The sequence below is a fragment of the Ailuropoda melanoleuca genome, chromosome 20 (assembly GCF_002007445.2).
Source record: "Ailuropoda melanoleuca isolate Jingjing chromosome 20, ASM200744v2, whole genome shotgun sequence".
Taxonomy (NCBI): Eukaryota; Metazoa; Chordata; class Mammalia; order Carnivora; family Ursidae; genus Ailuropoda; species Ailuropoda melanoleuca.
This window is the reverse complement of record NC_048237.1, coordinates 3,438,398-3,450,174: the sequence shown is the minus strand read 5'-3', so window position 1 is coordinate 3,450,174 and position 11,777 is coordinate 3,438,398. Positions and strand designations below refer to the sequence as shown.

General features: G+C 49.4%; 1 protein-coding gene across 2 annotated transcripts; it reads left to right on the top strand.

Annotated features, from left to right (window-relative positions):
* Positions 1-157: 157 nt before the first annotated feature.
* Positions 158-3,205, top strand: CBLN3 (cerebellin 3 precursor). 2 transcript variants are annotated; one of them, XM_002921056.3, is made up of 3 exons: positions 158-1,216; positions 1,511-1,630; positions 1,961-3,205. In XM_002921056.3, the coding sequence occupies exons 1-3, from the start codon at positions 932-934 to the stop codon at positions 2,156-2,158; spliced, it is 603 nt and encodes a 200-aa protein (XP_002921102.1). In that variant the 5' UTR covers positions 158-931; the 3' UTR covers positions 2,159-3,205. The 2 variants fall into 2 exon arrangements, with proteins under 2 accessions (XP_002921102.1, XP_034504338.1); XM_034648447.1 differs by lacking the exon at positions 1,511-1,630.
* The last annotated feature ends 8,572 nt before the right edge of the window (positions 3,206-11,777 follow it).

Here is an 11,777-nt window from a genome sequence, read left to right as displayed (position 1 = left end):
TTTTTTTTTTTTTTTTTTTTTTTTTTTTTTTTTTTTTTTTTTTTTTTTTTTTTTTTTTTTTTTTTTTTTTTTTTTTTTCCGCCCCCGGCCCCGCCTCCCAGGCCCGCCCACTCGCCCGCAGCTCCCTCCGGCTCCGCGTCCAAGCCAGCCTGGTGGGTTTGTCTGTCCCCGTAAGTCTGGGCTCTCGCTCCTCCGAGCAGCTGTGTCTCGGGAGAGAAGAGCCACTAGTTGAGAGCTGGAGGTGAAGAGGGCCTTAAAGGGACTAATCCATTACCTTCGGATGAAGATATGGAAGACCAAGGAGAGAAAGAGACTGGCCCAGGGTCACAAGATGCTGACACCGTTGGCCCAAGCACTTTCCACCAAAACGATTGTAGGGAGAAGACAAGGGCTCCCGCCTTCTTCCAACAGCGGAAAAGGGTCACTGAGTGGGCTGTTAACTAGCGAGGGATTTTGAAGAGAGGAGAAACAAGGAGAAAGGAAGGGGCTGTAGGGCTGTCTTGCACACACATAAAGGCACTCACAGGTTCTCACAGGCACATGTACACGCTTACGAACACACCAAGTTCTCTGTCGTCCCAGATGCAGCCTTCAGTGCTCTCCAGAGGGGCTGCCCTGGGTTCTGGCTGTAGCCCTCCTGTCTGGCTGCTTCATCCCTCCTCTCCCTCCTCGAGCCCAACTGCTGCTGTCACTTCATGCCCTGCCAAGGGGGAGGGAACTGCAGTGACAGCGGGAGAGAGAGGCAGGACAGAGTTGTGGGACACAGAGAGGTATGGAGAGAGAGATGCTGAGACCAGGGAACAGTGAGACCCAGAGAGGGGGCTGAGGAACAGGGTGAGAGGTAGTGAGAATCGTGAGAAGCGGGAACTGAAAGGAACAGTGAGAGGAGACAGAAGACAGGAGGACTTGCAGGTCACAGAGCCACTCAGCCATGCTGGGAGCCAAGCGACACTGGCCCAGCCCCAGGCTGCCCTTGGCCCTGATGCTTCTGGCCCTAGGTTGTGGGTGGGCCCAAGAGGGGGCAGAGCCTGTCCTCCTGGAGGGTGAGTGCCTGGTGGTCTGTGAACCTGGGCGAGCTGCTGCAGGGGGCCCTGGGGGAGCAGCCCTGGGAGAGGCCCCCCCCGGAAGAGTGGCATTTGCCGCAGTCCGAAGCCACCACCATGAGCCAGCAGGAGAGATCAGCAATGGCACCAGTGGGGCCATCTACTTCGACCAGGTAACCCCCTACCCTTGTACAGACGACCTGTAAGGACCTGGAACCAACTGCCCAAACCCACTTTGCTCTTAAGGAGAAGCCTCCCACTGTGACCAGGTGCTCCTCAGCCCAACTGCCCATCTCCCTTCCCTACACTCCTACCCACATCTCTCCTTGCCCTTTCTCACCATTTCTTTTGAATCCGTGCCTTTCTCCTGTTTTTGTCTACTTGCCACCCCTTCTTTTCCTTACTCCTGCTCCCCCCCCAACCCAGTAGCTTCCTGAGCCCTACTCAGCAGAGTCGGCTTCCCACAGGTCCTGGTAAATGAGGGTGGTGGCTTTGACCGGGCCTCAGGCTCCTTCGTGGCCCCTGTCCGAGGTGTCTATAGCTTCCGGTTCCACGTGGTCAAGGTGTACAACCGCCAAACTGTCCAGGTGACCTGTGTGCTGGGGCCCTGTTCTGGCTCAGGAGGTGGGGGGGGGAATAAGTGGAATTCAGCTGTGACTCCTAGATAGACCCTCCGCTGACCATGGGGGAGGGGGTGCTGGCAGGAGCAAGGGAGGAAAGGACCAGCCTGGCAGAGACGGTGGAGGGGGTAGAGGCCAACACCGGCCACCTTTCAGCCCTCCTATGAGAGTACACTGAGCCCCAAGTTCCCAGGATTACACCGTCCCTTGAGGTCTGGAGAAAAGAAGAAGCCCTCGGGAAAGTGGGGGTCTTGGACAAGGCCTGGGGAGAAGTGCTAACTGGGCTTACCTCCCCAGGTGAGCCTGATGCTGAACACATGGCCTGTCATCTCAGCCTTTGCCAACGACCCTGATGTGACTCGAGAGGCAGCCACCAGCTCTGTGTTACTGCCCCTGGACCCTGGGGACCGGGTGTCCCTGCGCCTCCGTCGGGGGAACCTACTGGGTGGCTGGAAATATTCAAGCTTCTCTGGCTTCCTCATTTTCCCACTCTAAACGCTCAAGCCTTTCAAGGACCGGAATCTAACCCCTGACTTCTGACCTCTGCCTTCTGCCCTCTCCTGCCCTAGAAACGTCACCTTTGGGGTAGGAGAGAGGCTCCCTCTGGCTGCCTGTATTCTACCTTCTTGCATGGGACCCTGTGCCTAACACCCAAGGCAAAGAGGGAAGAGTAGAGCTGTGGTGTCTGGGGACCTGGCCCCTCTTACCTCCCCTCCCACCCCCAGCCTCCCACCGCATCTCTTTGTGCCTGCAGGGTTTGGCAGGTAGGGAGGCCTGTGCCACTTTACAGACTCTGCTCTTCCTATTCCTCCACCCCCAGCTCTCCACTCAGTGCTATTTGGGGACAGGTGGCACAGGTGAGCCTGACAGGCACCCACTGGGGCCCAGATGGACCAGCCTCAGTGTACCCTGCGGGCTCCTTCCTATGAGGTGTGCCAGCATCACGGATCTTGGCCAGCACAACCAGAAGCCGAGCCAGCACTGCGTGGGCTAGGGCAGAAGACTTAGGCACCGGCAAAAGTGTGGGGAAGATCACAGAGCGGCCCAGAGCCTGTGGCTGGTGGGGCAGGAAGGGCATGTGGCCAGCCTGAACATGGTAACAGGTTTCAATTACATGGAGGCAGCCAGCAGGCAGTGAACCTGGGTATCCTTCTGTGCTAGGTCCCGGATGGACTCTGGCCCTCCCCACCCTGTCCAAGACATAGAGTGTGTGTGTTCGTTCTAGCCAAGAGCGGGTGTACTGAGCTTCCTTAGACAGCTGGAGGTAGGGGTGGAAAGTCACACGTGAGCAAGTGTAGATCTCCAGGCATGGAATGTGTCACTGACAAGGCCACCTCCTAGAACTGCTCCACCTTTGTGATCTGAACTTCATCCACTCCACACTCTGACCGTCACCTCGCAGCTCTCTCAGCTACCTTCACTGTACCTGTTCCAGACGGTCCCTCAGCCTCTCTTCTTTCTCCTGATTTGTGCTGTCTTGTCCTCCTTTCTTAAACTTCCTGTTATCTTGGATGCTATGATTCATCCCTTCAACCACTCCCCTGCCGGTATTATAAAATCTCTCTGTCTTTCCGCGCTGTCCCATTCTCCCAGCACGGACGAACCTATCAGTAAAGCAACTGGAGAGTGATGGTCAGTGAGAAACTGCTGGATCACTGAAGAGACAGATGCCATTACAATTTGGATCAGGGGTACAGGATACAAGCGGGTATGTTGTTGAGAAGAGAAATGTAAGATTATTCGAGTGAAATAAAAAAGGAAATTAGTAATGCTTGAATTAAATAGGAAATACCAATGTGAATTTGTGGTTTTCAAAAGAAATAACTTTTTCAAACGTTGTCACCAAAGTAGACTAGAAACAACATCAGGAAAAATGTGATATGCATTCTTAGCACCTGGATCGTTGCCTCAAATATTATTCATCTTTAAAATAACTCCCAGGGGAGGGGCACCTGGGTGACTCAGCCAGTTAAGCGGCTGCCTTCGGCTCAGGTCATGATCCTGGGGTCCGGAGATGGAACCCTACCTTGGGCTCCCTGCTCAGGGAAGAGTCGGCTTCTCCCTCTGCCCCTCCACCCACTTGTGCTCGCTCTCTCACTCAAATTAATAAATAAAATCTTTAAAATAAATTAATTAATTAAATTAGTTAAATTTAATTAAATAACTCAGGGGGCCGGGCGGCTGGGTGGCTCAGTCAGTGGAACATGTGACCCTTGATCTCAGGGTTGTACATTCAAGCCCCATGTTGGGTGTAGAGATTACTTAAAAATAAAAATCTTAGGGGCGCCTGGGTGACTTAGTCATTGGGCGTCTGTCTTCGGCTCAGGGTGTGATCCCAGAGTCCTGGGATCAAGCCCCACATCGGGCTCCTCTGCTGGGAGCCTGCTTCTTCCTCTCCCACCCCCCTTGCCTGTGTTCCCTCTCTCGCTGGCTGTCTCTCTCTCTCTCTGTCAAATAAATAAATAGAATCTTTAAAAAAAATAAAATAAAATAAATAAAAATCTTAAATAAATAAATAGTCGGTGTTCCTTGGAGAATAAATAACTCCACGTCTTAAATGACTCTAGTCCTGGAACATGTTGTTAATGACAAAAAGCAAGGACACTTTTTAAACTGTATAAGGTAGAGCTGAAAAGGCAAAGGAATCCATCTTAAAATGCTCCTACCTGACATGCTGTGACAATTTGATCATCAAAAGGAAAATAATAGGGGCACCTGGGTGGCTCAGTCAATTAAGCACCTGCCTTCGGCTCAGGTCGTGATCTTGGGGTTCTGGGATCAGGCTCCCCACTCAGTGGGGTGTCTGCTTCTCCCTCTTCCTGTCCCTCTGCCCCTAGCCCCACTCTTGCTCTCTCTCTCAAATAAATAAATAAAATATTTTTTTAAAATGTTTTTTTAATTTTTAAAAAAAGGAAGATAATATAATTAATTGGAACAAGGTGAATTTTTAAAATCCATGACTCTATAGTGGATTCAAAAAGGAAAAAGTCACTGTAAAATGTGCAAAAAGATAGTTAATATACCAAGTGGAGAAGAACAAATATAATGGTGTATTTTTAGTTAATTCTGATAAGTAGACGAGTATAAAAATAGTAGGCGTTTTATCTCTTCCTAAGGTACACTCATTTCTCTTTATCTGTATAAGTAAGGAGGGGTAGACACATGGAACTGTGAGTAATTCCACAGAAAGTTGGAACTGTGTCAAGAATGAAGAAGACTGATTGGCACCATCTGGTCATATATTACCACTAGGAAGAAAAGGAGTCCAACAGTGTTTTGCAAGATGATGAATTAGTCAGACGTCCAAAAGATAACTGCTCCCAACTCAAACTTGATCCTTCATCTCTGGGGAAAGGGAGCCTCTATATTACGATACTAATTACAATGAGATTGCAGTAACAGTAAACCCAGAATAATAATGGCTTAACCAAGGGGTATTATTTCTGTCTCACATAGAAGAATTCACACATAGAGTCTAGGGCTGGACTGAAGTTTTATGATGATCACAGCTGAGTTTCCCTTCTTGCCGTTCTACCGTCTTTAGCACGCCATCTCATGGCCCAAGATGGCTCCTTGCACTCCAGCCATTACATCAGCCTTACAGCCCCCCAAGAAGGAAGAAGGAAGAAAGGGCACACCACTTTTCTTTATAGGAGCCTTCTGAACGGTGCATCCCACATTGTGGTTGAATCTCATTGGCTACAATTTACTCACACCTGGCCACACCAGTCCGGGGACAGAGGCTAGGAAGTACAGTTTATTCCAGGCAGCTATGCTCAGCGAAATAAACATCAGAAGTTTTAGGGGCGCCTGGGGGGCACAGCGGTTAAGCATCTGCCTTCGGCTCAGGGCGCAATCCCGGCGTTCTGGGATCGAGCCCTACGTCAGGCTCCTCCGCCATGAGCCTGCTTCTTCCTCTCCCACTCCCCCTGCTTGTGTTCCCTCTCTCGCTGGCTGTCTCTATCTCTGTCAAATAAATAAATAAAATTAAAAAAAAAAAAAGAAGTTTTATACTGAGGAAGGGGAGGAAACTGCATATTGGGGGAAAACAACTAGAAGTTTTTGAAAGTGCAAATGGGCTACATAAATTTGTAAATGATGACAATGAAATTGTTGTATTGGTTTTCCTTTGCTGTGCAACAAATGACCACACATTTAGCAGCTCAACATAACACCTACCCATTATCTCACAGTTTTCTGTAGGTCAGAAGTCCAGCAGAGCATGACTGGATTCTCTACTTGGGGTTTCATAACGTCGAAAACAAGGGCTGCCTTCCTTGTCGAAGGGGAAGAATCCACTCTCAAGCTCATTCAGAGTTCAGTTCCTTACAGCTATAGGACTGAGGTCCACCATCTTTGAGCCAACTATGTTGGGCCAAGTCCTTCGTACACTTTGAATCTCCCTAACCCAACTGTGTCTCTGACTTCAGTGGAGAAAGTTCTCTGATTTTAAGTGATCATGTGATTAGATTGGGCCCACCCAGATAATCCAGGATAATCTCCCTATTTGAACCTTAATTACATATGAAAAATGTCCACTTTACCATGAAACATAATCAAGGTTCCAGGAATCAGGGCATGGACATTTTTGGAACATCTGCATGGAACATGGACATTTTTGGAATATCCTCATCATTAAACTTAAAGATGGCATTATCTAGAGGAAAGGCACCCAGCTACAACACACTTATCATGTGGAAAAAATGTGGGCTTGAAGAATTCCCACACTATTCAAGGTAAACACTGGCTCCAATTTTAGTCATTTTAGAAGGGGATCCAGTTCCCAGGTCCCCACCAAGAATTTATCAATTAGTAATACAAAACTTCATCTGCACTGAGATAAGTTTCTTTTCTTGGATATCTAAACTGAGATAGTATCCATCTCTTGGGTCTCCAAACCCATTTTCATAATAACTGTAAGTGTAGGTATAATAAACGTCATGGTCCTTGTAGGATGCGCGTGCTTTACCAAAACCATGCTTTTCGAGCAGTTAATACATTATACTGGTGATCCTATCGAAATATGTACAAGGATTTAAGTTTACAGTCAATGTTTAAATCATTGTATTTGTAAAATATATAGATTTTGATTATTGGGTGTATAAATCGTTTAGACAATTTTGCTTAAGTAGGTTTACGAGGTAAATAGATCAAATAACAAATGGCGGTTAGTGTTCCTCTCCAGGTACAAAAATCTCCCCAGACTTTAAGGATCCTAAGCGTAGAAGCCAGCTGTCCCACCTCCCTGTGCCACATCCTGGCAGCTGACTGTGGCAGAGAAAGTCCCAGCACTGAAAGATGCACTGTAGGTCTAAACGCATGGGGTCCAGCCACCCCCGTCCTCAAGCCTCCAAGCAAGTCTCCCGTGGTTTCCTCTGCCAGGTGGTCTCCTCATCCCCCCAGCATCCAACTGAAGCGAAACCTTTCACACCACCAGCTCTGCCCCTATCGTTAGCAGGAGACAGCCTCCTTCACTGAAGAAGCAGAAACACCAGGCAGGAACCCTTCTCACCACCACATCTAGAAACTCACCGTTCTCATCTCTCCTTCCTCCTATCTGGCTCAGTAGAAGACGGGTCCCTCTTCTTGTCAGGGCAGCCATCTCCATCCACCAGTCACGGAGCTCACTTCCTCCAGACATCCCCTTTTCTTTTCCTCGCTTCTCTCTTGCAGGTGCAACTTCTCCCTCTCTACTCTGTCCCTTCAGCAGTTAACTAGACCCAAGTATCTTAAATCTGAAAGAGAAAAAGATAGGAATGGAAATAGCTGTAGGTCTAGAGTTGTCCTCGGCTTTATAGGCCCCCAAGGCTAGTTGGCATCATCTCTCCTCCTCTTTAGAGTCAAATATTTATGTTCACCAGTTTCTCACCTCTTAAGTCATCTGTGGCCTCCACTGCTCCACCTAAACTGCTCTCAGTTGGTCACTCGCAACTTCCGTGTCACTAAAGTCAATGGACACTTCCTGGTCCTTCTGTTTTTCAGGCTCTCCCTAACATTTGAGCCTGTTGGCCACACCTCCTACTAGATAGAACTCTCTGGGTCAGTTTCCCTGAATATACGCCTTCTGGGCTTGCCCTCCACTCTCTGACCAGGCTCCGGTTTCTTTTTCGGGCTCCTCTACCGCTGCCCATGGCTTGAAGGTTGGTTTTCCTCAAGGTTCTGCCCTAGGAGTCCTTCTGTCCTGACACACCCTGAAAAGCTTGAATTCCCATCCATGTGCTGACAGCTTCCACACTGGTTATCTCTGTCCCTGATCTGCCTCCTAAATCTCAGACTCATACATTGGACATCCCACCTTAAAGTCAGCCTCCTAAAGTGATAGTCTTCCCTGCCTAGACCTGTTCTCTCTCTGTGTCTGTTCTTTGTAAATGGAGACTCCATGTTGCTGTAACCCAGGACTACCATTGTCCTCGGTTCTCCCCTCTCCCTTACTCCCCATAGCCAGTCACTTACACTCATGAGTTCCATCCATTGTGTTCCACCCACCCGGGCTCAGAAGACCAATCTCCCTGGGGCACCTGGGTGGCTCAGTCATTAAGCGTCTGCCTTCTGCTCAGGGCGTGATCCCGGAGTTGTGGGATCGAGCCCCACATCAGGCTCTTCCGCTGGGAGCCTGCTTCTTCCTCTCCCACTCCCCCTGCTTGGGTTCCCTCTCTCGCTGGCTGTCTCTCTCTCTGTCAAATAAATAAATAAAATCTTAAAAAAAAAAAAAAAAAAAGACCAATCTCCCAGATGGAGTTTCCCAAAACCTTTCTTCTCTCTCTCTCTTCTTTTTTTTTTTTTTTAGGTGAGGGAGGGGCAGAGGGAGAGAGAAAATGTTAAGCAGACTACACCCAGAGTGGAGCCCAATGTGGGGCTCAATCTCACAACCCGGAGATCATAACCTGAGCTGAAATAAAGAGTGGGACGCTTAACCGACTGTGCCACCCAGGTGCCCCTAGTTCCCCAAAAGCTGTGTAACTGATCCCTCGGCCTCCAGTTTTGCCTCCCTCTGCCCGTTCTCCACACTGGGGCTGCCATAATGATCTTTGTCAATGAACTTCACTGCCTAAAGCCCTTTAGGGGATGGGGCCGAGTCTCAGAGTGAGACATTTCTTTGCGTGGTGTTTGAGATCCTTGGCAGTCCAGCTGCTGGAAACCTCCTGCTTCATTGTCACCGTCTGCAAGAATGTGGAGGCTTACACCGTAGCCCCAGGTACTAGCTGAGCGAAAGCTGCACCGTCCTCTGTTGGAGGACCTGGAGCTGGTGTATTAAATTAAAAATACGCAGCTTAAGACCCGCTGAGTGAGGAGGCCCAAGCCACCCACACGGACGGACGTCGAAGGCAGGTCACTCCCTCCCTGTCTGAGCTCTCACCTCAGGGGACTGAAAACCCCTGGGCCATTTTCACTGAAGGTGCGGTTTCAGTACACGCACACAAAGGAAGGAAAGACACAAGATTTATTACTTGCAAATCCCAGAATTGGGGGTGGAGGTACACGCAATGAACCAAGGGAAGGGCAGCCGTCTGTCCTTGGTCACGAATGAGCGAGCAGAAGGTAGAGAGCAGGGTGACAAGCACCTATGATTCATAAGGTGGTTGGCCCAGAGGTCACTAAAATGTCTGTGGGCTCAGCTCTAAGTGATTATTTTAAAAGGTGCTCCTAGGAAAAGCCAAGCGAGAACTTGGGGCGGGGTGGGGGCAGGGGAGTGTGGCAAACTAAGCTCTGATCCCTGAAAATGTCCCAGCCTCTGGGCACGGGCAGGGTTACGTACTGTGAAATGGCCAAGCAGCAATTCAAAATCACTATTTTCTCACCACACCTCAGAAAAAGAAGGCATGGCTTTCAAGTGAAAATTTATCAGGGCCAAGAGAATCATTCTTGGGCCTACCCGAGGTATATCAGGACCGGTTTTAGTTTGTAAAGCATCTTAATCTGGGCTAACCCGAGATGGAGAAATCTGAACCGACACTGTGTAACACATTAGTGAAAGGCGGAGAGGCCCCAGACTGAAGGCAGGTAGCGGGGAGCAACTCGAGCCGCCAAGTGACTATGCTCGCGTGAGAAGCAGTGAGAAGCGAGCCTCTCGCTTAGTAACTGCACGGGACCTTCCGTGACTTCGCCTCTCTGTGCCTCATTCGTCCTCTATACGATGGAAAAAATAATTGGATCTACTCCACAGGGTTGGAAAACCAGTAGAACCGTGCCTGGCACAAAGCCAAGTGCTCACTATACGGAAGTGACTGTTACCATTTAGATTAGTAAACAAATTAAAACTGGTGCGTGTCTCAAGGATTCTTGGGCAATCTCTAAAAAGCAGGTAGGATTTTTGTTCTGTTTTATAGTGGCCATTTACCTGTTACAAAGCTCCTTTCATTCAGATGTGTTCACTTTTACCCTGAACACAAGGACTTAGTCAATGGTTGCTCAGAAAACGTGGTACAGCAAAGCTTAGGGGTCCTTATCTCACCAGCTAGTTTATGTTAAGTTTTAACAGGGGAACGAGATAGAGTGTGGAACGTTACGTCGTGGGACTATCTGCATCCTGGGCTGTTCCGTAGTTTCTCTGCAGAGACGTGGGAAGCCCGCCTGCCAATGCCCCATATAAGAAGGGAAAATCGTGATGGGTATAAATGAGGGGAGCGGTGACTGCTGGTCTACCATGTCCCTGATGCTCAACTGCAGACAAGCGGCTTTTATTCACTCCCCCAAAGACAGGAGGGATCTCAAACCCTGCTCAGACCTTGAAGTTGTTCAACAGTGAAGAAAACAAATCGCACCATCAGAGGGCTCAGAAGCCAATGTGGATAAAATCCGATTCCCACTTCAAGTCATCCTGATAGCAAACAGATTTTGCTGAACCACCTTGCTGATCAGCCTTCCACTTAGGGGTTCCGAGCTGCTCTCTGGCTGACCTGTACTACGAGCATGTGCATTGCTCTTGGTGAAGGGGGTCAGGGAAGACCAGGACCTCTCTGAAAGGCCTATGAGCTGAGATCCCAGGTGCCTGAGCCACAGGGCGCCTTCTCTGCCACTCTCTCTTACCGCCCTGCACTGTATTTGCTTGTTGAATCATCTTGAGTCATCTCCCTCACCTGAGTGCGGATACCAAAGGGGCAGAGACCGTATCACTGAGGTTACCTGCTAGCCACCCCACACCTAGACAGGGCCTGGCACGTAGTGGTACTCCATAATTAATGAATGACAGGGTATATACGAACTGGGGAGTTCTCAGGAAGGACATTTCCTTCCTACCACCCCATACGCCTGCCAGTGCTGAACAGAAGCTTGGGCAGGTGAGGGGCACCTGGGTGGCACAGTCAGCTAAGTGTCTGATTCTTGCTCTTGCTTCACGTCTTGATCTCTGGGATCGAGCTCTGCATCAGGCTCCAAACTCAGCATGGAGTCTGCTTGAGGTTCTCTTCTCCTTCTGTTTCTCCCCCCACCCCATGCTCTCTGTCTCTGTCTCTCTAAAAATAAATAAATAAAATCTTAAAAAAAAAAAAAAGTTTGGGCAGGTGAAAAAGGCAACAAGAAGCAGAGGCCCAACTTTGGGAAGCTTGGCTACCATGAGCAAGGTCTCTGAGCCTGAAGGTCAATAACGGCATGAGTCCAGGGGCAGGAAGAAGAGAAATGCTAGCCGGCGTGCAATTGGCACGGTCAGCTTGGGCTGCTGTAACAAAACGCCATAGACTAGGGGGCTTACACAACAGGCGTTTCTTTCTCACCGTTCAGAAGGCTGCACGGTCAAGATCAAGGTGCTGACAGATCTGGTGCCTGGTGAGAGCCCACTTCGGGGCTTGCAGATGGCCCTCTTCTCCCTGTGCCCCACATAGTGGGGACAGAGCACCCTCTAGCCTCTTTCTCTTCTTATAAGGACACGAGTCCCACCACGGAGGCTCCACCCTAATGACCTCATCTAAATCTGATTACCTCCGGAGAGCCTTTCTTATACCTTCTAATACCTCTAATATCTAATACCTCCTAACAGCATTCTCCCAGGGGATAGGGTTTCAACATACGACTCGGGGGGGACTCGGACATGCCGTCCACAGCAGAGAAGAAGGCTTACGCCATACCCGGCACCACAGGAGCCTCTGCACAGATTATTTCCGTAAACCTCGCACCATCC